This window comes from Ovis aries, chromosome 26, assembly GCF_016772045.2.
Source record: "Ovis aries strain OAR_USU_Benz2616 breed Rambouillet chromosome 26, ARS-UI_Ramb_v3.0, whole genome shotgun sequence".
Classification (NCBI taxonomy): Eukaryota; Metazoa; Chordata; class Mammalia; order Artiodactyla; family Bovidae; genus Ovis; species Ovis aries.
The window spans coordinates 35573931-35599361 of NC_056079.1; the positions used below are offsets into that span (position 1 = coordinate 35573931).

The window sequence follows — 25431 nt, forward strand, 5'->3', positions numbered from 1 at the left end:
GTGAAGGAGGAGACCGGGGCCCCCCACCCCTTCAAGGAGAGCTTAGCCCCTCCCTCTGGCCCAGGACCACCCACCAGACAGAACAGCGGGCTGAGGCCTGGCACCCCATGTCTCCCCAGCCCAGGACACCCTTGCTGAGCAATCCTGGGGCCTGCCCGGGCGAGTCCCCAACCTGCCTTCCTCTGGGGGCCTTTTGGGGTGAGCCAGGGGCTTGAACAGAGGGAAGTGCTCCTATGCCTCCCCTCACGAGAGTGACCCCCCCCCAGAAATGGGCTGTCGGATCTCACACCCAGGGGGATGCCAGCGACCCCAAAAGCCACTACATGAGTAGCTGCATGTCAGTGTCTGTGGCAGAGTTTTGGGGTGCGGGCCCCCCTGGAATTTCCACACTGAGAGCGCCCTGGGAGGAACAGGCAGATTCTCAGCTCTGGCCGGTGCTCCTCATGCTAAGGCCCCTGGGCCCAAGGAAGGAGCACAGAGAGTTCTCAGCTGGTCCAGACCGGATTCCACCCACCGACCCACTGGCAAAGGGGAGACGGGGATGGGGTTCCACCCACCAACCCACTGGGAAAGGAGGCACTGGAATGGGATTCCACCCACCGACCCACTGGGGAAGGGGGGACTGGGATGGGGATGTGAGCAGAAGCAGAGGAAAGTGCTGGTGCTCCGCAGGGTCTGATAATTAGAATGAGGAAACCTGCCAGAAGACACATTAGGTCTGCAGGCGAAGACCTGTCCATCACCCGCAAACCCCCGTCAGCCACCACGCTGCCTGCTTCCAAAGCAGTCGGCCAAGCTCCACGGCCTCCCCGCTCTGCACACTCAGTTACACAACTGGGAAGGCCAAGTCCCCGGGAAAGCTGATCCCCAGAGCAGGGGGTACCAAATGGTCCCGCCTGCAAGGAGGAAAGGGCAGGAGGGAGGCCCACCCACACCTCCATTCAAGCTCCATCAGCCTCCTCCCTGGCAATCGGAGGACCAGTCCTAGGAGTCAGGGGCTCCAAGCCCTCTGGCCTTCATCACAAGTACGCACATCTCCAGACAGCTTCAAGGCTCCATGGTGCCAACCCTGCCCTCCTGAAGGGTCTATGTGTGACGTTGGACTCGAGGCTGGTACCCCAGGATGCTGGGGGCCCCAATGAGCTGGGGGGCCCTGCTGCTCCTCCACTGACCTCCAGAAAATCACACAAAGTCCTCCTGAGAAGGAAGGTTCACCCCCACCCGCCCCAAGGAAGCCTGCCTGCAGGAGCTCAGCCAGCAGGTGCCCTGAGGACCCCACGGGATCCCTCTGGAAGGGACCAGAGGGTTGTGTCTCCCGCCTCCTGCCCAGTACAGGCAAGAGGCCATCCAACCGGTCAACAGTGCCTGGGGTGGGGACCCCACCACCTTGTGAGTCAAGGTTTTGTTGCCTCAACAAGCCAGGTTCTATCTGAGCAACACAGCACATGACTCCCCTTGGCGGAGCAAGCGGGTCCTAGCTCTTGACCACCGTCCCCCGACCCTTGTCCTTAGAGGCAAAGGCAGCCTCGTCATTTTAAGGAGGATATAGGAAGAGAATCTCCAGGCCCCAGGGAACTCGGGAAACACCCAATCTTGACCCCGTGGCATCCGGCAATGATGCCTGCAGCCCACAGCAGACACTTCACAGCTCCTGCCTATGCACAACACCCACCATTGGCCGCCACCGCCTAAGGGATGCTGAGTGCTCGCCCCACTTGGCGGCATCAACGCAGGAAACCAGCGCACAGGGCCTCCAGGACCCGGATCACGGTCTGTCACAGCCCACGTCCTCTCGCACAGAACTTTGGGGGTTTTAATAATTTTATTTACTTATTTTTGGCTGGGCTGGGTCTTCGCTGCTGGTGCGGCGAGCCGGAGCTCCTCTCTAATTGCGGTGCGCAGGCTTCCCTTGTTGCGGAGCTCGGGCTCCAGGGCGCACGGGTTTCAGGCGTTGCTGGGGCCCCATAGTTGCAGTTCCCAGGCTCTAGAGCTCGGGCTTAGTAGTGTGGGATCTTCCCTGGGTCAGGGATCGAACCTGTGTCTCCTGCACAGGCAGGCGGATTCTTTACCGCTGAGCCACCAGGGAAGCCCAGAAGGCTTTAGTTTTGTTTTATGGTTGAGTGGATATTTTGTTTCCAGGCAGGCAAACTTGAGTCACAGGGTGGTGAAGCGGCTGGCCAGAGCTGACACAGTAACGGCTGGCCAGAGCTGACACAGTAAGCGGTAGGACCATGCCTTGAACTCAGGTCCATCCGACGCCCCAGGCTTGTTCCTCCCGATGGGCTATTTTTTTCTGTCCCAGGGATTACACCACTGCCCTTTACGACAATCCCTGCAAACTGCTGGAATCCGCCAAGGAAGTGGCTCTCACCCAGAGAACGAGCAGTTCTAAATGGACTTGCTGCAAACACTGAAACCTAACAAAATCGGCCTGGCTAGCGTCTAGAGGAATAAACAAAACATGGGGGACTGGACCACAGGGATGGCTGTTGGGCGTGCCCGGAGGCCAGCTGCCCAGGAGTCCCTCCCGGGCTCTAGAGCCTTCCCGGATCCGGGGTGGGGGGCATCGTTGGCAGGTTATGGAAGGCGCCCCTCTGGAGATGGGGAGGGGGCGGGGGAGAAGGCCTCTGGTGTTCACCCATGGAGGCTCAGCCCCTGGAGGGGTGGCTAGCACGCATGCTCACCAGGCAGTCGTGCTGTGCACAGACCCACACGTGCGTGTGCAGCGCACAACTACACCCACCCTGAGCCCCCTACACACACTCAAATGTGAGTCCACGAGTACGCATCGCTCTCGCACCCCGTCCCAGGCTGCCCCCTGGTCCCGGGGCTGCAGCCCCTTGCCTCTCCCCTCGGGAGGCCCCAGACACCTGGGCCGATGCAGCCCGGCAGTCCCGGGCCAGCTTGCCCAGCGCCACGTGTCTGCCGCTAAGGAGGTCTGCAGAGAAACTGGGGGGGTTTACAACGGCTCGTAATGACCCTGCGCTGCACTGACCCGCGTGCGCACCGACCCGCGTGCGCACCGACGGTGGACTCCGGCTCCCCCGCCCCCGCTGCGCCAGAGGTCTCCCGGGGTCCCGACCACAGCAAAGGGCCCTGCCCGGCTGCCAGGGCCCCGTGCTGAGCTCACCCGAACAGCCTGATAGGGGCTCCTTCCAGCGGGTGGCCCGGCCCGGCCAGAGATGCCCTGAGCCCACAGCCCCCACCCCAACATCTCCCCCAGACGCCTGAGGTTTGTGTCACTGCTGTGGATGATGGAGCAGCTCCCCCTTCACCTTCCTCCTCCCCCTTTCTCCTCTTTTCCCTGCTCCCCACCCCAGGCCTTCACTTTAAAATGGGCTCCCCACACTCAGGACGGCCAACAAGACAAAAAGCCCCTTCCTCCCTCTCAGCATCCAAGGCCCCAAGCTGAACTTCCCCAACACCAGGCATCTCATTTCTAGACACTCGCCCCCATATGCCTTACAAGCTGACCACAGAGGCTCACCACTCCCCGGCACCGGGTGACATCACGCCTCTGAGCCCTGGCCGCTGCAGAGGCCTCCCCTTGGAATGTTCTTCCGACGTCCACCGTTTTAGCCTGCCAAGCTTCGAGCAGCTCCTTGGAGGACAGTACAAGGTGTCCTCTCTCTGGAGCCGCCCCATCTCCCACCTCCGCCCCGGGGAGACCTGCTCCCTCCTCTGGGTGCCCGCAGCGCAGGGCTTCCCTCCTACAGGGATCTCAGCATTGATGGATCTCAGCACTGATGACTCGATCTGATGTTTGTCCTTTTCTCCCCTCCACCCCTTCTAGATGGTCAGCCATCTGAAGGCAGGAACCACACCCCGGTCATCCTGCCCAACCACACATGACCAGTCCTGAGTCTGCACCAGACACAGCCTCCATTCAATTCAATTTGCCTTAGACTAACTCGAGCACATGGCTCCACTGAGGCCTGAAAACGCGGGCTGCTTGCCTCCAAGAGGTAGCTCATGTGGGTGTGCTAAGTCACTTCAGTCGTGTCTGAATCTTAGCAACCCCATGACTATAGCCCACGAGGCTCCTCAGTCCATGGGATTCTCCAGGCAAGAACACAGGAGTGGGTTGCCATGCCCTCCTCCAGGGGATCTTCCCCACCCAGGGATCAAACCCTTTGATGTCTTTTAAGTCTCCTGCATTGGCAGGTGGGTTCTTTACCACTAGCGCCACCAGGGAAGCCCCAGGCCTTCTCACTGAGAATGCAATTTGAAAAGCTGCACACAAAAAGATGGGTGGAGCTGCCCCCACTAAAAAGCACCAGTGTGCTGGTAAAAGCTACCTTCTGGCTGAGGTCTGACCTTCCTTGCCAAGGGCAGAGTACCCGCAGGGAGGAGACAGCTGCTCTCTCTGGCTTTGACCGTGGGGGGACTTCCCTCCTCCCAGACTCTGGGAAGAAACGATAACAAACACTTGTGTTTCTGGATGTCTGCAGATCCCAAAGCCAGCAAAGGCAGCGAGAGTATCAGCAGGGCTGTGTCCTCAGCAGAACCCCAACACTCCGTGCAAGAGTGCGTGGATGACATCCATGCAAAAGTGTGTGCCTTCGGCGGATCATTGAAGTTTTTAAAGGAAAACACGGGCACACATCACACCCCTGTCTTTAAATGAAAGCAAGCTAAGAGTGAAGGAAGGAGCAGTCTCCCTAGAGGCTAGGTGCTCGCTGGCACCTGGCACATGGTGGGCATCTGAGCCTCCGCATCTCAGAACCGAGGCCAACCTGTGACTCTCCGGTCAGCCCCTCCTTGTCACGGAGGCGGCTGCACATGGTCTGGAGGCTGCCCTCACGGGCTCAGTGGTGCACGGCAGACCACCTCACTCCCCGGGCTGGTGGGGCCTCTTGCCTCTGGCCCACAGCCACACTGGGTGGGTCACTCCTGTAACACACCTGCTCACTCCAAATCCTGCTCCCTCTGGGATCCCAGCACCCTTCCAGGGGCAGGTACCTGGAAGGGATTGCCTCCTGCCTCCCGCCTCAACTCAGCCCTTGAGCGCCCCCTGAGTTTTGGCCAGTGCGAGCCCTAACAGGATGCCAAATCAGCTGCCAAAACACAGGAGACCTTCTCTACCCGTGATTTACCTGAATCAGGTTTTGTCAACTTACAAAATACTATCTGACACCATATGATATGACTTATATGTGGAATGTAAAATATGACACAAATGAATTTATCTATGAAACAGAAACAGATTCCTGGACATAGAGAACAGACTGATCATTGCCAAGGGGGAGAGAGGGTGGGGAGGGATGAACTGGGAGGCTGGGATGACCAAATGCCCACTATTACCGAGACTGGACAGACAACAAGGTCTCACTGTAGAGCACAGAGAAGCATATTCAATATCCTAGAATAAACCATAATGAAAAAGAGTGTATATACATGGATAACTGGATGACTTTGCTGTATAGTGAAAGCTAACACAACATTGTAAATCAGCTATATTTCAATAAAGTAACTTCTTTAAAAAAAATTTGTTCAGTTGCATCCGACTCTTTGTGACCCCATGGACTGCAGCATACCAGGTTTCCCTGTCTTTCACCATCTCCCAGAGTTTGCTCAAACTCATGTCCATTGAGTCGGTGATGCCATCCAACCATGTCATCCCCTGTCACCCCCTGCTACTCCTGCCTTCAATCTTTCCCAACATCAGGGTCTTTTCTAATGGGTCAGCTCTTTGCATCAAGTGGTCAAAGTTTTGGGGATTCAGCTTCAGCATCCATTAATCCTTCCAGTGAATATTCAGGGTTGATTTCTTCTAGGACTGACTGGTTTGATCTCCTTGCAGTCCAAGGGACTCTCAAGAGTCTTCTCCAACACCACAGTTAGAAAGCATCAATTCTTCAGCACTCAGCCTTTTTTATGGTCCAACTCTCACATCCGTACATGACTACTGGAAAAACCATAGCTTCGACTAGACAGACCTTTGACAGCTGTTGTCTCTGCTTTTTAATATGCTATCTAGTTTTGTCATAGCTTTTCTTCTAAGGAGCAAGCATCCTGGAAATTTTAAATACTATTAATATTTGTTTTGGGCTTCCCTGGTGCTCAGACGGTAATCTGCCTGCAATGCAGGAGACCTGAGTTCAACCCCTGAGTCAGGAAGATCCCTTAGGGAAGGAAATGACAACCCGCTCCAGTAGTCTTGCCTGGAGAATTCCATGGACAGAGAAGCCTGGTGGGCTACCGTCCACAGGGTTGCACAAGAGTCAGACGAGACTGACTAACCCTTTTCACTTTCGGTATCTGTTTTGAGTCCTATTTCCTTTCCCACCCTCCTCTCCTACATCAGGATGCCTTTCTTCACTGTCTGCTGTGCTATGCTTTGCTTAGTCGCTCAGTCATGTGACTCTGTGCGACCCCATGGACTGTGGCCCACCCGGCTCCTCTGTCCATGGGGATCCTCCAGGCAAGAATACCGGAGTGGGTTGCCATGCCCTTCTCTAGGGGATCTTCCCGACCCAGGGATCAAACCCAGGTCTCCTGCATCACAGGTGGATTCTTTACCAGGTCTGAGCCACCAGGGACTCTCTGCAGTCATCTTCATTTCCTCCAGAGAACCGCTCTGGATGTATCCAGCTCCCCTGTAGACCCTGCCCCTCCCACAGGCCTGCAAGTTAGAACCCGGCACCAAAGTGAGAAAACGGACAGACGAGCCTGGCCCTGGCCTGTCTCATCCTCCAGGTCCTTGGATCTGCCGACCCGACCGGGAGCTGAGACCACAGGAAGCCACAGACACAGACCGAGGTCCGAGAGGCCCCAGTGGAGGCTGCAGGAGGGGACTCGCTCCGCGGAGGGGCATCCAGCAGCTGCTGAGGGTTTCAAATGCTTATTCCAGGCCCCATGTCTAGCTCTGCAGCCACAGCCACAGAAGCAGGGATTTCCTTCAGCCCTAACCCTAAGGGCTTCCCTGGTGGCTCAGAGGGTAAAGAGTCTGCCTGCAATACAGGAGACCCAGGTTCAATCCCTGGTTCGGGAAGATCTCCTGGAGAAGGAAATGGTAACTGGCTCCAGTATTCTTGCCTGGAGAATCCATTGGATGGAGGAGCCTTGTAGGCTACAGTCCACGGAGTCGCAAAGAGTCGGACATGAATGAGCAACTTCACTTTCACTTTTCTTTCACTTTCAGCCCTAAAGCCAGCTCCAGAGGCCAACTGGATTTGCGATGGAAGACACACCAGCCGGTGAACTCACTTTCTGAGGGCTCAGAGAGCGCAGAAAACACATCTGAGGGACCCCCAGGAGGAAACGTCCCAGGGAAGCCGCTCATGGAAGGGCTGGAGAAAACAGGAGAGGGGAAAAATCCCTCTGGTAATCCTGCCTGAATGAGAGCAAGCCTGGCTTAGGGAAGTTGCTTCCTGATTTTTCCCCACTGCCAAAGTACTATTTTGGAATCTCTCTCCAGCTCACAGACATCCTTTCAGAATCTGTGGTCGATGATTCCCTTTAATTCCTGCCCTAAAGAAATACTCCTTTATTCCTCTAAGTATCTGCAGGCCTGGAAGATTTCACTTCCCGCACCGCAATCCCTGAAGAGCTGTCGAAGCAGCCAGCCTCCCACACTCACAGCCCCTCCAGCGGCGAGGGGTGAAAGACCAATGCCATCTGCTCTCAAGACTGAGTCGTGAGCGCAGACCCCCATCCGAAAGCCCTTGCAGGTGAACAAACGTCATCTCTTCTCGGGCCCTTGCTTCTCCTCCCTGACCCACCAGGGAAATCAGGATTGGCAGGATCCAGGACAGAGCCTGGGTCACAGGTGGTGCCCACAGACACTTTCCAACTCAGCCATGCCACGAGGACCCCGACCAAGACCAGGGTGATCCAAAACCTCCAGCCTCTGGGGCTGAGAACAAGCAGCTGATAACTCAGCCCCTCCCTGAAAGGTCGAAATAAACATCGGCTGCAGTATCTTCCTCAGGAAGACCTACAAGGCCTGGCTTCCCCCTGCTCCATCATCCCCATTCATCCGTCCATTCCCTCCCTCGCTCAGACAGGTCCCAGGGCACACACACACCGCCCTCACAGGGCTGGACCTGCCCCTTCCTTAATCCCAAATGAAGCCCCCCAACCCCCAGGGAGCACAGCCAGAGACCCCCGGGAAGTATCTCAGCCTTCTGAGACCCTACTTCTAGCTCACCAGAATCCACCAGGCACCACCCCTGACCACCACGCCCCAGCTCCCAAATCCTTCAACACACCCAGCCTCCTGCCAGTTGGGTTCAACAGGCCTCTATTTGCAGGGAAGCCTAAACTGGCCACTTCTGGATGGGCTGTGAGTGCAAGCAGGCGGGAGGGGTCTGAGGCTGGCCCCCTCCGAGCCAGGGAGGCCGCGGTGCCAGCACTAAGTGGCACTTGAGCCCCAGGAGGCCGATGTGGGGCAGCTCCGGCGGCCAGGCTGCAAGGCCAGGGCCTCCGGGCTGTGCTCAGAGTGACAGAGCCGGTGACAGGCCGGGCCTCGGACACCGCGGGGCTGTAGCTCAAATATTTATCGTGTGCATCTGGCTTTCACACGGAATTTGCCAGTTACCAGTGTTTACCTTGGTAGAAATTCACGGGAAACCTTCGTCTGAACAGGCCCGGAGTTTATTTTACTGCCAGATAAACAACTTTCTTTGATAAATCATCCATGTGACAGTGTTCCTGAAAGACTAAACAAAGATTTCAAGTGCAATCTATAGGTCTTTGAGCAGCCTTCCAAAGCTAATGCATGTTTAATTGGCTGCTCCAAGCAGGCTGGGGCAGGGCGAAGGCCTGACGTCTCTTTGGCCACTTGCTCTCCTTTGAAAAATAAATACGGATGGGAGCTTCTGGCTCATTTCTGCAAAACTGGAAGAAATTAGCCAATATTTAAATGCTCATTTGCTTCTGAATATGGCCTATGTTTTCGCTAACGGCTGTGTATATCACAACTATCACAACTGCTAGGGGGGTGGGAATGTGAAAAACTACGCAGAGACAGAGCTTGGGAAAAGTGGACAACACCAAGGGCTGAAAGAGCTCCCTTAGACTCAACACATTACGAGCAGAAAAACTCTCATCAGGAATAAGATTTCTAAAAATCACCCCAGAACAAAAGAACAAAGTTCTGTGGGCGTGTCCTGGGATTAGCAAAAACTCAATCTGAGCTCCATGTGCCCTGCGGCCATCATTGTCCGATGACTTCAGTCTTACGGTGACTTTAGGGTGTCATTTAATTAAAGCCTGGACTGCCTAACTTCTAGTGTGTATAGGGTTGCTTTTTGTGTGGTTTGTCTGGGGTTTGGTTTGTTTTTGGTTATGTGAACTTTAGCACCTTGAAGCCATGTCAAAAGCTTTTAAAAAAGTTCTCCTAAACGGGTTTTGTGCAAGGTCTCTCCGGTTTAATCCTCTACTAACCAGAAATCCAGGACATTCCATTCCATTTCCTAACACTTCGTGCCAAGCAAGCTGATTTTATTAGTGCTCCAATCCTCCTACCGAGGCCAGTTTCCACCCTGAAATAATTCTTTCCAATAAGAAGAGATAATACTGGTCACGGCTGGAGCCGCTGCCATGGTCCAAGAACCGAATCCACTGGACTGACCCAATTCTCTTCCCAACACAGCCTCACAGGAACCACTGCCCACAGACAACGGAGACAGGCTCAGAGAGGCTAAGAGACCTCCTTGCGATTACTCCGCGTATAAAGGTGGGACTTCATCCCCGTCTCTCTGGCCCAAAGCCTATGTTCTTCCTCCTGGACGGCACGACCCACCTCATGACAAAGAAACCAATGGACTACGGAGCCCCTTCCCTGTGTCAGGCACAGACATCAGTCCGTTTATACTGGGCAGACTCTGAAAGCACCCAGTGCCCCTTCCCAGAAAGCTTCCTCTCCCATTCCTGGCAGAATGGGAACACGATGGGCATGAGGGAACATGAAGGAGGAAGGGTGTGGAATCCGAACCAGCTACCCAGCTAAGAGCTGCTGGGAACAAAAACGGCAAGGGATGCCAGATGGAGTGGCCTTGGGCCATCTGATGAGTAACACCTTTATCTGAGTCTTATTTCCCTCCATCTGTAAGCTGACAGCCCTGGACCGGCTGATCTCTGAGGTCCCATCCAGCCCATCAGATCTTCACAATGACAAAGGGGTACGGAGGAGCAAGACAGCACCCGAGCAAACGGGTGGGCAGCCCGCCTCATCTCAGCTCATCCCTTACCCCCCTCCTTCTGTACCCACCCCCAGAAAGGCTCCAAGGAACACAGGTGAACTCGAGGGTAAACCCTTCCCTTGCCCCCCGACTTCTCCATGACTGTTTATATACACATCGAATGATAAGGAGGACACGATGCTAAGTGAAATAAGCCAGACACATAGAAGGACAAACAGTGCAGGCTTCCACTTACATGCGGTACCTGAAATTGTCAGAGTCCTAGAGACAGAAAAAAGAGTAGGAGTTCCGAGACCTGGGAGGAGGCGGGGGGAGGGGGCGGTGGTCAGTGCCTGGGTACAGAGTTTCAGTTTGGGGTGAAGAAAAATATCCAAAGAGGGACGGTGCTACCTGTATCACAATGTGAACCCTTTTGATGCCACCGAACTAACTGTATACCTAAAAATGATGAAAGGCGTGCATTTAATGTTATGTATATTTTATCACAGCAAAGTGTTTTTTTGTTTGTTTTTCTTTAAGGAGAGCAGGCAGTGGATCAGAGCCACTCAACAGGAGAATCACAGGATGGCAGGTTGAAAACCACGTCAGACAGCGCCCAAACCATGCAGTTTGGCAACTGACTGTCTCAAGAAATGACCTGATTGGAGCTGCACTCATCACCAAAGAGGGGAAGCCATCACGTCCTGAACCAACAGTGCCTCCACCTAGAGCACCATCCCAGCAGGAGGCCAGCCACAGGAGGACTAGCTGGAAACAGCACTTGATTCTGGAGAGGTTTTAACCCAGAGCCTGTGAGCTGCAGCCCCAGCTTCTGCGGTGAAGGGAGGCCTCGCCTGCTGGGGACAGAGGGCGGGGCTGGGTTGGGCTACTCCACCGTTGGCAAGACCACCGGGATGGACAGTCAGTGAGTCTGGTCAGTGTGAGGGCCTAGGCTTGGGTTCCATACACCAGCTCATCTGCTCCTGAAAACCCATCCTGGGGTATCAGCTGCCACTTTATGGGGAAACTGGCCTGGAGAGGTTCCGAGACTTCCCAGCGTTGCCAGGTGTATGAACCGGGGCAGAAGGAGAAATGAACTCAGCTCCCAGGTGCCGCCCCAACCGGTGCATCCAGGCTTTTGAGTTTCAGTTCAGAATACGTCTTCAGGGTCGAATATGCTAAAGAAAAGAGTTACCATGGACTTCCACCTCATCTAAGTATTTCCTGCTAGGAGACAATGAGATGTGCAGATGGGGTGCTCACAGAGGGGAAAGTCGGCTCCTTTCCCAGCTTCTGCTCACAGCTCCTTGACATGGCTTCAGAGCGCAGAGTGGTACTCATCTGCCCAGGGCCTCACGCCCCCAGGCAGGCCCCCAGCTCTCCACTCGGAGCCCGTGGGTGAGCAGGGACTCACCATCACGACCCACCAGGCCTATTCAAGGGCTTCAAGGGTGCTCGAGGGTTCAGCCATGGTCTCTGCACAGAACAAGCCACCCCGAGTCCCTGGAGGACTCAGGATGGACCGCAGGCTGAGAGTTGCATTGCCAGGGCACTTAAAGGACTGACTCTGTGTTTCCTTGAACCTGAAATGCCACACAACTCCTTCCAACTATTACCAGATCTGTGGACGGGCTGTGTGTTTTAGAGACCTTCAGGGATAACGAAAACCAGTTGCCTTCAGCCCAACAACTCCACCCAGGGATTACCTTGCCATCATCTGTGTGTCTTTTTAATTTTACTTCAACTGAGTAATGATAAATCAATTGAACTAGATTTTTGGATGTTAGGGTTTTGTTTTGTTTTTGACATACACAGTCAGTTACCCGAAACAGGGCATGTACTTTCCCTCAAACTTAATAAACAAATTGCACATACTCATTTGGAAAGGAGCTTTCTCCTTATATAAAAAAAGAAGGCCATAAACAACAAGGTCCTACTGTGTAGCACATAAACCATAATGGAAAAGACTATGAAAAATATATATACACGTATATATAAAAGTGTATATATGTATACTTATGTATATAAAGTATATATACGTTTACATATGAATCACTTTTCTGTAAAGGGGAAATCAACACAACTCTGTAAATCAGCTACACTTCCTTTTTTTAAAAAAAAAAGAAGAAAACTGAAAAACAAAACCAATGCTCCGTTTTTTGCCTACACAGTGCATTTACCGCCAGAACAATATCATTTGTCTATTCTCCAAGTTTCCATAAGAACTAGTAGAATGTAATAACAGCCAAAAAGAGGATAGACAATGGTTAGGTCAAGGAAAAAAAAAGGCCACCCTGTACAATGAGTCGAAATGTAAGTCTAAATTATCCCAATTTGTATTCATCTGGGGATATTTTAATATTAAATAATTTTGACATCGTTTTTCTCACTTAAATACAGCCCAGTCTTATGATTTAAATGTACTTGTGCCCAGTTAACAATGGTGAATGTTCAGGAAAGGCACTTTATGCACACCGTAGAAAATCTAGGATTTATACTCAGAAGTGTACTTCCTATCATATTTTTGGAGTTAAAGACTCCTATATTTATCTGTCTTGGTGGATTTTCAGATGATGCATCCTAAAATAAAGTTGTAGTTACTTATCAGAAAATAAGCTGAAAATTCAACCACTTTAAAAAAAAAAAAAGATGGCCAATTTCCATCTCCCAGTCATATCCTGTCATCCATACATGAGTCCAACAAACTTTTATTTTATGCCCACCGTGGAACTGTGCAATCACCGATCTAAGTACACACAGGCCTTGTTTTGTTCATTCTAAGACACAGATTCTTTTCACATTTTAACACGAAGGATGTGTCCCCCTGTAGGCAAGGTATCACACACGTGATGGATGGCGCATCTCGAAGTCAATGGGTGTCTCACAGTAGGTAAAATATGGTACCAGAGACAGACCCTGCTCTCAAGCAGCTTACAGACGCTGCAATTACCCTGCTGGCAGCTACATCTCCTCCTCTGCAGGAGGAAACCCAAGGTTTGGCTTGGAAAGGCTGAGCCTACTTTTTGCAAGTAATCAAACATTCCGAGTAAAACTTTGTGCCTCCAAACAGTAGCCCAGCCAAGACACCTTGAAAGCAGAATGCGGCAGAGTGAGAACAAATTAGTGAAGGTCCAGGAACCGCCGAGAATGTTTCTTCTAGGAAATACTCCCAAATGCTAACAGTGAGAGCCTTTTTTTTTTTTTTCTTTCCTCTTTGACTCAGTTTAGGGTTGCAATGTCGGAGAAGGCAATGGTACCCTACTCCAGTTCTCTTGCCTGGAAAACCCCATGGACCGCAGAGCCTGGTGGGCTGCCGTCTATGGGGTCGCACAGAGTCGGACACGACTGAAGCAGCTTAGCAGCAGCAGCAGTGTTACAATGTGCAATTTTACTCTTTATGAGAAAACATATAAATGAAAAAAAATGTTCAGAAGGCAAGAAAAATTTCTAGGGGGGGCAAGAAATCTTTTTCCACAGCCAGAAAATACTGGACTAACAAAGCAGCCACCTGAAATCTCAGAAAAGCCAGCACAAGAGGAAGCTGTGAACTATCTTAGCAGAAGTACATGATGATTTCTGCCCGTTTCGACCAGAAAAGCTTAAGGGTGTTTACAGATCCAGAAGCTCAAGAGAGTGGCCAGAGCGGGGGGAGGGGGTGGTCCTAGCCCCACTGCCATCATAAATCAGACCCTCCCATCCCCTGGGATAAGCTGGGCTGAAGGAAAGATGGTTATGGGTGCTGAGTTGTTAACAGCAGGATTACTAAGTGTGGCAGCTCGCAAATAATATATTGACCCCGTCGAGGAGAAAACAGCAGCACCCTGTTGTCATGGAGCAGGAAAAGCAGAGATAAAGCAAGCGGCGGGGGCCAGGCAGCCTGAATGGAGCCCAGCAGGCACCCCGGCCGCCAAGCTAATTCAGAACCTCTTCCCCAGCTAACTTTGGGCCGCCACACATTTGGGGCTTGATCCGGGCTGATCCAGCTGCATTCCTGAGCATCAGCCCACAGGTGTTTCTACTGAGGCTTTTCCCTGTCGCTGAGGCGGGTCGGGGTTGGGTGGGGGGGGGGGTGGTGGAAATGTACTCTCAACTGCGGGAGGTACAGTGTAGGGGTGGAGAGAGCCAGTGGGCAGGCAGAGCTGCCGGAGAGATAGAATCGCACCTCCCGGGGAGGCGGTAATGGGCCGGGTAAGGAGTCTGAGGATGACCGCTGGCAGGAGAGGGCTCAGGAGTGCTGACCCCAAAGGAATGGATCCCTTGTTCCCTGAGCTCCCAAAGAGCCTTCCAACAAGCTGATGTCTTCCCACCGGGGATGTCAAGGCCGTTTAATGCAAAGTTTGATCCCTCGAGTGGGGAGTAAAGCATTCTTTTTCTTCTCGGCTGTGTATCAGCTTGCCTCGCTGCATTTCTTTGTCTCCTAACTGAATCCCATCAGCGTGGCTGACTGCCTCCCTCACTTGAAATGAACTGAGCTAGGAAACAAGTTTCTCAACAAGGCTGCATCCTCCAGGGTGCTAAGAAGGGCAGAGCTGAACTCAGCCCCTGCAGAGAGAGAGAGAGAGAAAAAAAATCCTCTCTATTGCCTTTTGAGAATACAATACACACACACACACCAAAAAAAACAAAAAAACCATAAAAGTCTCTCCTGCATCCAGATAGGGAAGTCTGGCGTCCAGCCCCGAGGCTGTTCATCTTAAGTGGGAAAGGCAGCGTGTCAGAAAGAGAACACCAGGGGAGCAGGTCAGATTCCTTCTTTGTGAAATAAGTGGACTTGATGGGATGACCCAGAGGACCCAGGAGAACTCCAAAGTTCTAGGCACTCAAGAAGGAAACCATCTTTGGGCGAAAGGAACACAGTGCCAAACTGCTAATCAGATTGGCCAAGCCCAGACTGGTTATTAAAATAAGAGACACTTGCCTGCACGCTGCAGGGAGCAGGTGGCCAGCCGACCCAGCAGGAACCCACTGACACCCACTGTGGCGTGGGGAGGAGTCATCTCCCCAGGTGGGTCACCCCAGCCCCCTGAGACCCTTGCCCTTTACTCAAAGGTCAGCTTTCACATTCACATTCTTTCCCAAGGTTTGCCTCTTCAGTCTACGCCTAGGGAATGACTCTAGATTAACGAGCTGCCACAAAGCCCCTCAACAAACTCAGGTTGGCGAGTTCCAGGGAATCAGAGCAGAAAGACAACCGATTCTCTTCCCAAAGCGCCAGAACATCCTTTGCCCTGCATCGCCAACAGTGCCCCTTTCAGGCTGCGAGTTATATGTCTCTACGATTCTCTAGGAAATGACCGATTCATGTGTGGTCAGAATTAAAAATGAAATTTTTAAAAATTAAATCTTCAGCTATGCTAGGTCCATATTTGGGTACATGGAGTCTAGCATAGAGCTCTGAGCTCGAGAAATGCTGAATGACCGACTGAATGCATGAATCAGTGACCGGACACCGCCTCCTTCGCACACTGGGTCCCGGGAGATGGGATCCCTGCGTCAAGCATCCGCTTATACACCACGTTTCAGAAATGGCTCTAATAGGATTCCCTGGATTTGCTGAAACATCAGGGAGTCAACTTCTCAGAGTGTGGTGATTTACACTATCAGAAGGGGGTCGGTGAAATCTAAAAGCAGCCGCTGAGTATTATCCAACCCCCCCGCCCCACCCGCACCCGTCCCCTACCCCCACCCACTCTCACACACACCCCCACCCACCCCCGCCCAAGGAAAGAGGCTTTGGGATCACGGCCGCATGCAAGCTGATTCTTCCTGTCCCTCCCCCCTACCCTTTGTAGCAAAAGGTTTCTGGTGAGGACTTCTGAGAGATTTTATTTATGGCCTTTTACTCAATGCCCAAATGCCTCTTTGGGAAGGAATCTTGCGCCATCTGTGGAAGGAAAGCTTGTCGCTCCGGCAGGTTAGGGCCATGCAGACCCGCCAGCCTCGTGGGCATTGGGGTCCCCTTGATGGAGCAAGAATGTGAGCCTCAGGAAGCAACTGTCACCCCGGTCGGACAGAAGGAGGGTCATCAGAGTTTGCAAACACTGCTGCAGGTGCTCTCTTACAATTTATTTGAAATTCATTTAAAATGGCAAACAGAACAAAGGATGTGACTCAAACACAAGCGGCAGAAGGCAAGGCAGACAAACCTTCCTAGAGCTCGTCCACCAAGAACCAAAGAGGCAGGCAGAGATACTTAATGCAGAAATAGGGCATGAAAAACATGTGCACTCCCAAGGAGCTCTCGGGCCAACTCCTGCCTGCAGTCACAGTGACAAGTGCCGTGAGACTACAAATGTCACACGTACCCTTTTCTTCAGCTTTACATGTGTGCAGCTCTCCAACAGCACTTTGCTAGCATAAGGCCCATTCATGTGCATGACTATGCTTGGTTAATGAAAACCCACAATAGGTAGCCCTGGATGGACACAAAGATTTCCTTTACCTACCATTTACACTTTTCCTGGGAGGAATTCTATAAGAGATCCAGCCTTGGGGACACCATGGCTGGAATTTTGAGAACCTGTCCTTAGCAAAACAGCCCTGAGTATTCAGTCACTCAGTCGTGTCTGACTTTTTGTGACCCCACGGACTGTAGCTCACCAGGCTCCTCTGTCCATGGGATTCTCCAGGCAAGGATACTGGAGTGGGCTGCCATGCCCTCCTCCAGGGGATCTTTCCAACCCAGGGATCAAACCCAGGTCACCTGCACCGCAGACACTCTTTGCCGTCTGAGCCACCAGGGAAGCCCATTACATGTTTCCTGGGAGGAATTCTGTAACAAATCCAAGCCTCGGGACACCATGGCTGGAATCGTAAGAACCTGTCCTTAGCAAAACAGCCCCGGCCGCCTCTATTTTATGTCAGCTCCATACAAAATAGAGGCAGCCTGAAGGGAGCCCACCCTTCAGAAGGATGCCGTTCACATCTACTTTCCCAGGGGACACACTTCCGAGGTATCTGAGGCTCTGTCTTCTGAGGAGCAGACGACAGGGGCCACCCTTGAAAGGTCCTCCGAGATCAGGCCCCGGGCCCACATCCAGCCCTCTTCTTGGGGCTGCAAATGTGGACCCAGAATTCCCTTTTAACCCAGAGAGATTTGGGAAGAAGGGAGGGAAATTCCCCCCACTGTGGGGAAGTCATTTTACTTGCCAAAAAGTTCCTGAGAGCCCCTGCCCCCAGGGCCCTTAACACCAATGACCCCCCTCCCTCCCCGATCCTGGGCGGCGTGGTGCTGACACCTAGGGGCGGATGGAAAAAGAGCCATGCGGGAAGCCAGCCCAGCAGCCTGGTTTCCCCCAGCTCACCCCAAATCTGCCTCCCTCTACGCCCAGAGAAGGTCCCTCCAAACCCATCCAGTGATCCCACACACAGAAAGGCAGAAGCCAAGTTTGACTTTTCATAAAAGCAGCCAGTTCCCCACCCTATCTAGTCTCCCATCCGCCTGAGAAAAGCAGCGCTCTGGGGAGGATGGAGGGAGAGAACACATATCTCCAAAAAGAAGCTCCCAAAGGCTCTGCTCCACGGACACAGACCAGGAGGAGCCAGGGATGCCCAGCCTCCCAGAGGCAGCCTGGGCCACTTTCTTACCAAACTCGCTGGCACAGAGATGCTCGATTATGGCTTCTGATTTCAGCTCGTTGTCACATGGAGGACACACGGTCGTGCCTAGGAAAGGAAAGGGGAGGACACGAGCTGAGTGACGGGGAGGCAAGGATGCTGGAGGAACTGCCCCCGGGGCAGACAGAGATCAGCCTCGGGCCCAGGCTGGAAGGGGGTAACTGTCTTCTGGAATTTCTGAAGGGCAGTCCCAGAAAAGACGAGTCCTGGAAACCCAGGCAGACATTGAGTTCCTTGAAAATTCAGGGACTAGAGCTACTGAATATAGTACAGCTATTCAGATCAACATTATCTGGGGCTGAATGGGGCGGGTCCTGTGAATCGTGTCTTGATGTGGTGGGTCCCTGGGAAAAGCTGACTTGTAACCAAACACTTCTACCCTAGTTTATTTGCTTGCTTGTCTCCTGTTTTCTCTCCTCCCCTTGAAATGCCTGATTCCTGCCCTATTCGTGTTCCCAAACTCCCCGATCCATCTGACCAGTTCTCCATGAGCCAAGAAAGAAAATCAGCCAAACTCACAAAGTCCAACCAAGGCCCTGAACACCCCAGTCCAGAAGGGCTGCTGCAGCAAGATCCTGCAGGGTGGGAAGCAGGAGGAGCTGGGTGGGGGCCGGGGGGGCCCTGCTGCCAAATGGAAGGACCGAGTGGGACAGGGAGACCCTCTGTTGGTGTTTTCACACCGTGAAGTACTTTGAAGAGGAGGTGTGTGTGCCGCAGGCATGGGGGGAACTGGAGGCGACTAGGCCCCAGGGGGAGGAGGCTTTGGAAGCCAGAGCCAGTGGATCCTCCTGGCCAAATGCTGCAGATGCTGGAGGGGCCCCCTCCCCTGGGAGGTAAAGGGCCTCCTGTGGAAGAGCTGGGAGAAAGCCACCCAGTGGAATCACCAGAAGGAGAGGCGGCTTGTCACTGCCGCCACCACCACCATCCCACCATCCCACCGTCAGCATCAGCATCGCCTCCATCATCTATCAGACATCTTGGGGTTTTATCCAGGATGTAGGAAAGCTTGGGCACATCTTAAGGGGCCTCCACGCAGCACAGCAACGGAGGCCACAAGCTTTGGGGAAGTTACAAAGGAGGACAGTGGGCTGAGCACCTCCACTCCCGTCAAGGCGCTTCCTCCCCTCTCCCCCCCCCCCCCACCCCCGCCCCCGTGGCTCCTATGGCCGCTTCTCCGGCGCCTTGGAGCACTTCTGTGGTCCAGAGAAATGGGCAGAGCCTCCCACGGCGGACAGGGAGTCAACTACAGCACTCCGGGGCCGGTGCCACCCCCGGGGACACAGCTGGTCCCCCAGCACCTGGGAGGGGGTGCCTGACCACATCCCGCTTCCAGGCAGGGTCCCTGTGAGGCCCAGCAGAGGCCACACGCGTTCGTCTTTGCTGGCAGACCCCTCTCCCACCTTGACACTAGGCCCAGGGCTACGCGCTGGCCAGACTCCTTCAGCAGCAGGAACCACTGCCGTGCTCCAAACAAAAGACAGTGGGACCATCTTTGGACCCAGAGGCTGGAACTGTGCTTCTCAGCCGGAACTTAAGATTGAATTCCAGAGGTCGCGTTTCTGATAAAAGGGAAACACTTACCCGGAATTCTGCATTCTGATTCTGGCTTCCATAGGGAGAAAAATGGAAAGGAAGTCCCACCATACATGGGAAGGACCATGGTACCTGGCTGGGGAGTGTGGACTGTGCTGGGGGGGGGCTTTCCTTATTTGGGTTAAAAAAAATTAACAGAAGTTATCACGGGGCAAAGTTCAATGACTATACTCTGGCCAAACAAGCAGCAGGGCAGGACTATCCGAATGCAAACACCGGGTGCCCTTGGCTCACTCACACCACCTGGTCTGGACACCCTGAGTTCCCCGACTTGACTGGCAGCCCAGGGCTCTGCACACCACTCGGGCATGTTCTCAGTCCCATCACCACGTCTGGCCCTCAGCATCTCCCAGGGGGCAGGAGGTGGCTGGGATGAGATCAGTGCATTTTCCCCAGCCCACCTCAACTTTTCTTACAGCCAGCTCTGAAAGGCAATATTCATCTGTGGCCTCTCTGGACTGTGCAGGGGCAGAGGGCGGAGGGGGGTGGCAGCAGGCAGCCTGAGGACAAAAAATCAAACCCACCCAGTCATCCACCAGAGAGGCAGGAGGAGATGGCTGTTTTTAGAGGCATTTAAAATGTTTCAAGTGAAAGAAGCAAAAACCAAAAGGTGTTGTGTTTCATCAATATTTAAGGGGAAGAGGAGACAAACACTGGAATCAGAAACAAAATATTCTGGCTGATTTAACGCACAACATGCCTAGACAACAACAAAATAAAACTAAAAGTATGTGCTCCTTCACGGAGCTTAATCAGTGAAACCGGGCAGGGAGGAGGAATGACAAAAGCGCCTCTCCCATAATCGATGCTAAAGCAGCTTGAGCCTCGGCTTTTTGGGGGTGCGGGGGAGCCTCCTTTGACTCATCTCATTATCAAGTTGATGTTAAATGATGTGTGGCCCCAAAGGCCAGCGCCAGTACCCTAAATGGTACTTGCCCCCGTATGTGAACAGAAGCCAGCCAGCCGGCATTCGGAAACATGTCACTGCTTTGAAAATCCCATTTTAATTTTAGAGAATAAAAAGAAATAAAGAATAAAAGTCAAGCATGTGGACTTGGTCGCCTCCAAAAGTACCAGTTCTTATTCTGGAGACACGAGCCATAAGGGATGAGGACCAGGAGTCTGGTCTTTCCCCTTGACCTGCTTGTACACACATATCCCTCCCACTTCCAGGCTCCGCTGACAGCAGACCCAGGGGATGCCTTTTGGGGGTTCCTTCCACTGAGGGGCTGCAGTCCCGGGTAGGAGCAGTGCCTCCCTCAGAACCTGTCACCAAAAACACGGTGGGGAGAACCAGGTTCCAAGTTCCACCCCAGACTGGTCCCTTCACGGCTGTGTGGCTAATCCAGAGTGGGCTACCTGAGCACTCCTGGGATGGAGGGAGGAGGGGAGACGGTGCAAAGGGCAGACTTAGGGAGGGGGCCAAGGGGGGCGGCAGCCAAGGAGTAAATGGCTCCAAGAAGATAGCATGGATTTTGGTCTCCCTTCCCTCAACCACCCCTGTCTCTGGGTGGGGGGCGGGGGGGGGTCGAGCCAAGAGGATTCTTGTCCATGCATAAGAAGGCACCCCAGCCAGTCTCCCCACCTGCCAGTCCCTCTTGGAAGGTTTCTGTCGCCTCTTGTACCAGACAGGGGCAGCTGGGGGTGGGCTCTGCCCCAGCAGAGCTGGCTGAGGTCTCTGGGGTTAGGGCTGGGCTTCTCTCCCAGGAGGGGAGAAGGAAAATCCCGTGGGTTCTATCCAGACGAAACACCAAGGGCTTAGTCTGCTCCAGGTACCAGCAGCATCTCCCCGAAGGTGAACCCTGTGCAGACCTCCAGAAAGGGCGAACACGGGGCCCAGAACTCGAGCTGTTGCCCTGTCCAACCACTGAGCCCATCTCCACATCCCCCACTCTGGACTTATCTCCGCCCTACCTGAAATAAGCAAAGGCATTCAAGTTTCAGGGTGCCCTTCCCCGGACTATCCTACCCTCACTCTGGGGAGCCTGCCCCGCAGGAGACATTCCTCCTCCAGCATCACTTGGAGATAAGCTGAGCCAGCAAGCAACAGGTTTTTCCACCGCCCCCTCCCCCGCCACCGCCCCCCAACACACACACAACCTTAAGCCCTTTCCTCCAAAAGCCCTAAAGACGGGGGGCCCTGTGCTGGGTGCCCTGGGCACATGGCTCCCCGTCTCTGATCACTGGCAGCTCTTTGAGCCTCAACTCTGCTTCCGAAGAGGTCGGGGTTGAATTCATTCCTCTCAAAGTCAGGCGAGGGTGCTGGAGTGTTGATTTATTGGGGATTTTCTTTTTTTTCTTTTTGGCTTGTTAACTTGTTTTGCTCTGTCTTGTGGCCTGGGGGTTGGGGGTGGCTTGGTGATGTGCCTTCCTCCCCCATCAAGAGCTGCCCTTTAGGCGGGAGGAGGTTCTGAGAACAACCTCCTGCCCTTCTCTGGGGCTGTTAGGAAAGTCTTCAATTTGCGGTCCCGCTCCCCAAGGAGAGCGGAACAATGAGCTAATGACAATTGTATCTTCCTAATTACCTGAGGATTTGTGTGAATGAGAGAAGCAGGGGGTATGCAAAAATGGGGGAGAAGAGTCTTTCCATCCACCCCCCTCCCTTAAGTCCCCCGAAGCTGTTACCTGAAAGGAGGAAACAGCCTTGCAGTTTCTAAACTTTTTTCCTCGGCTCCTTTTGCACCAGTCCAGGAGCTACTTCGCTGAATGACTAGCTAAGAAAAGCGATTTTTAAAAAATCCTCCTCGAACCTAAGAATATAAACAAAGCTGCACCTTAGCATTTGCTCGGCCCTCCAGCGCTTCCCAGATTTAGAGTTTGGGTTGTGTTTCCCGCCCCCAGCCCCGGGGGGCATCTCGTCTACGGGGTTCAAAGCTCCGATGGGGACTCGCTTCCCTCCCAGGGGAGAAAAGCGCTCTCCTGGGACCCGGAGCTAAAGCTTTGTTTCCTGGAAACTGGATTCCCAGGGCAGCGGCTCCACGACCCGCAGCGGGTGCGCGCGCGGGGCTGCCCAGCCGGGCACCACCTCGGACTTCTCGAGGCCGTCGGGCAGGGCCGAGGGCACGTCCCCCAGGCCCGGGACGCAGCCCCGGGGGACCCCAGCCTCACCTTGGGGCTTGGAGGCCTCGGTGGCGTTGGGCGGGGTCATGGCGATGCAGACGTCGCCCTCGGGAAACTTGTCGCACTTGAGCATCTCGGGCCAGTAGAAGCCGAAGAACTGCATGACCGGCTCGCACGAGTCGCGCACGGCCTCGCAGAGCCAGCGGCACGGGTAGATGGGCCGGTCCAGGCAGACGGGCGCGAAGAGCGAGCACAGGAAGACCTGGGTGCCGATGTGGCAGTTCTTGTTGAGCAGGGGCACCCAGCTGCTGGCCTGCTGCTTCACCTCGGCCATCGTCTCGTGTTCCAGCAGGTTGGGCAGCACCATCCTCTTGTAGCCCACGTTGTGGCACAGCCGCAGGTCGGCCGGGATGTCCACGCACTGCGGCGGCTTGGTGTAGAAGCGCCCGCTCTGGTAGGCGCCGATGTCCGACTGGAAGCTCACGTAGTCGTACTCGCTGGCCGAGCCCGCGGCCAGGAGCCCGGCGGCCAGCGCCAGCAACGCGCCCGCCGCGGCCCAGCGCCCGCCGCCCATGCTCGGCGCCCCGGCCCCCGCGACGCGGGGCGTCCTCGGTGGTCTCCCCGCGCGCGTCCCGCCGCGAACTTGCAGGAGCCCCCCCGCCCCACCCCGCACCACCCGCCGGCTCCGGGGACAAAAGGCGCCGTCCGCACCCGCGCCCAACTGGGCGGCCACGCGCTCCTGCCCGGCGCTGGCGGGGCGGCCCAGAAGAGCTGCGCGGGGAGGCGAGCGCGCGGCCCGAGTGCGGCCCAGGCGCCCGAGGCGGCGGGACCCGAGTGCCCGGCGCTCCCGCGGCCGAGCCCTCCGAGCCGCGCGGGCCAATCAGCGCCGGCCGCCGGGAGCGCTCCGGGCCCGCCCGTCAGTCACCCGCGCCGCCGGCCAATCGGCTCGCGGGCGGGAGGGCTCGGCTCCCCAGAACTCAGCGCAGGTCAACACCCCTTAAAAAACAAAACCAAAAAAAATAAATAAATAAAAGAAGGAACAAGGGGTGGGGGGGAACGAGGAAAAGACAAAAAAGGAAAGAAAGAAAGAAAAAAGGAAGGGAGAGAGGGGATGGAGAGAAGTGTGCGGAGGGTAAAAAGGATGCGCAACGCTGCAGCTAGCTCGAGTCAGATCTCAGGAAAGCAAGGACGCTTAACAGTACTTGCAAGTCCATGAGCTAATCAAGACTTTTTTTTTTTTCTTTTTGTCACTTTTCCCTAACTTAACGCAGCAGCAAACTGCTTTCTCGGTGTTGTTCTCGATGGCTGCAGTACGGAAAGGGGCCGTTGCCGACGGACCGGGGCTCAGGAAGACTGTATCGAGGGAGGTCTGCCTTTCCATCCCCGGCCGGTGGGGCTCGGTTCCCGCGAAGACCCGGCGAAGGTGGAGGCCGGCTGTTTGCTGGCTTTAAAAGGCAGCTGCGTTTCCAGGTGAGACAACCGGATGATGGCCCTCCGACAGTCCCGAGGCAGTGTGGAAGGGAAGGGTGCGCACAAAGGTGTTGATTTGGGGAGGACAGTTGGGTTTTGTGTTTTTGGCTTTGGTTTTCTTTTTTTTTTTTTAGTTTTGTTTTTTTAAAGAAAAAGAAGAAGGGAAAAAAGAGCCCCGCTCAAGGCCCAGCCCGACAGCACGTCTGTGTGTGCGCGCATATGCACATTGACATGTTTGTGGTCTAGAAAGCCAAAACATTAAAAACACATGTGCACTTATCAGCGTGGCTTGTGTAAATATCAAGTCCATCACTCAGGCACACATGCTACATTCAGAGCCGGCCCAGGAACCTCAAGTCAAAAACCAAGGGTTCCTGTTCAGACAGAAGGCGAGAGAAAAGTCCCAGCAGAAACAGCCCATTCTTTCCATCCAGCCCACTCCCCACGGCCCCCCACCACCACCCCAGAACAGAGGGTGGTCCCCCTGCCACCCTCCCCCTCAAAGTCCCTGGGGATTCTTTGTAATGAGGCCCAAGCTCCAGAAAGCTGGGAGTGTGACCAGGACCAACTCCAGGGACAGGCAAGAGCAACAGCTGTCCCTGAGGTTGGCAAGGTCTCCACACTGCTTGTGTCCCGAAATGTGGGGTGGAGACGGGGGGCAGAGAAGGCTGCAGATCGCATCTGAGTGGCGTGACACTACCTCAGATGGCAAATGGGCCACAGAGCCCAGAGCTGAAGGCAGACACCAGAGGAGGCGCCGCCTTGCTGGGGGAAGCTGACTTTGGACCCTGCAGACCAAATTTCTTGATGGACAGATTCCAAGTCAAACGACTGGAGTTTTTCGATGAAGAGAGGCTCTTAAAGCAGTCCTGCACCTAAAGATATAGTGATGCCGCTGTGCACCCAGGGAGCGTGTACCAGTGGTCAACTTCTCCATCACTTCTAAGCTGATGAAAGGTGCTCTAAAGCAAGAGCGGCAATGTGGAGGGAAAGAGATGGGGGGAGACTCCTTCGGGTGGCAAAGGGTTAATCCCTAAACAATTGGTAATGCTCAGCCCAGAAGCTGGGGAAGACATTCCTCACAGACAGAGAAGAGACCACAGGAAACCAGGCAACTGTGTCTCAATTCAAGGGGCAGTTAGAGAAAAATGCAGTTTGGTAGGGGTCCTTTTCTCTCCTCGAGGCAGGCCCTCGGTCCCAAGGCAAATGTGTCTGTTTACTCACTCCCTGCAAAGAGTTGTGTTAGCAGATAACATCCCCTCTGGATGCAGGCTTCGCCCTGCCCTCACTCCTGTCTGTACTATTTCCCCAAGAGGTGGAAGGGCCTGTATGTCCCATATGAAAATTCAGGAAATTCGTTCATGGGACTGCTCCTCCACCAGTCCCTGGGGGTCTCGAGGCAGAAGTAAATGTCACAGTTCCATTCCATGGGAGGGCCTAGTCTAGGTCTGGTTGTTTCTGATTGCTCACCCCCAAACGGTCTCAGTGAGAGGCCTCTTGGGGCACCCAGGGACATGACTGTCCCAAGAAATACAGGGGGTGTGAGAGCAATTAAGCCCCCAGA

General features: G+C 54.2%; 1 protein-coding gene across 1 annotated transcript in view; it reads right to left on the bottom strand.

Moving 5' to 3' along the window:
• The window catches only part of SFRP1 (secreted frizzled related protein 1), a 43137-nt gene extending 19938 nt beyond the window's left edge, over positions 1 to 23199 (bottom strand). Inside the window, exons 1-2 of the mRNA XM_027962478.2 lie at positions 22446 to 23199; positions 17715 to 17792 (exon numbers count right to left, since the gene is read on the bottom strand). Coding sequence (XP_027818279.1) covers positions 17715 to 17792; positions 22446 to 22971 — 604 coding nt within the window. The 5' untranslated portion in view covers positions 22972 to 23199. The remainder of the gene's footprint in view (positions 1 to 17714; positions 17793 to 22445) is intronic.
• Positions 23200 to 25431: the final 2232 nt, after the last annotated feature.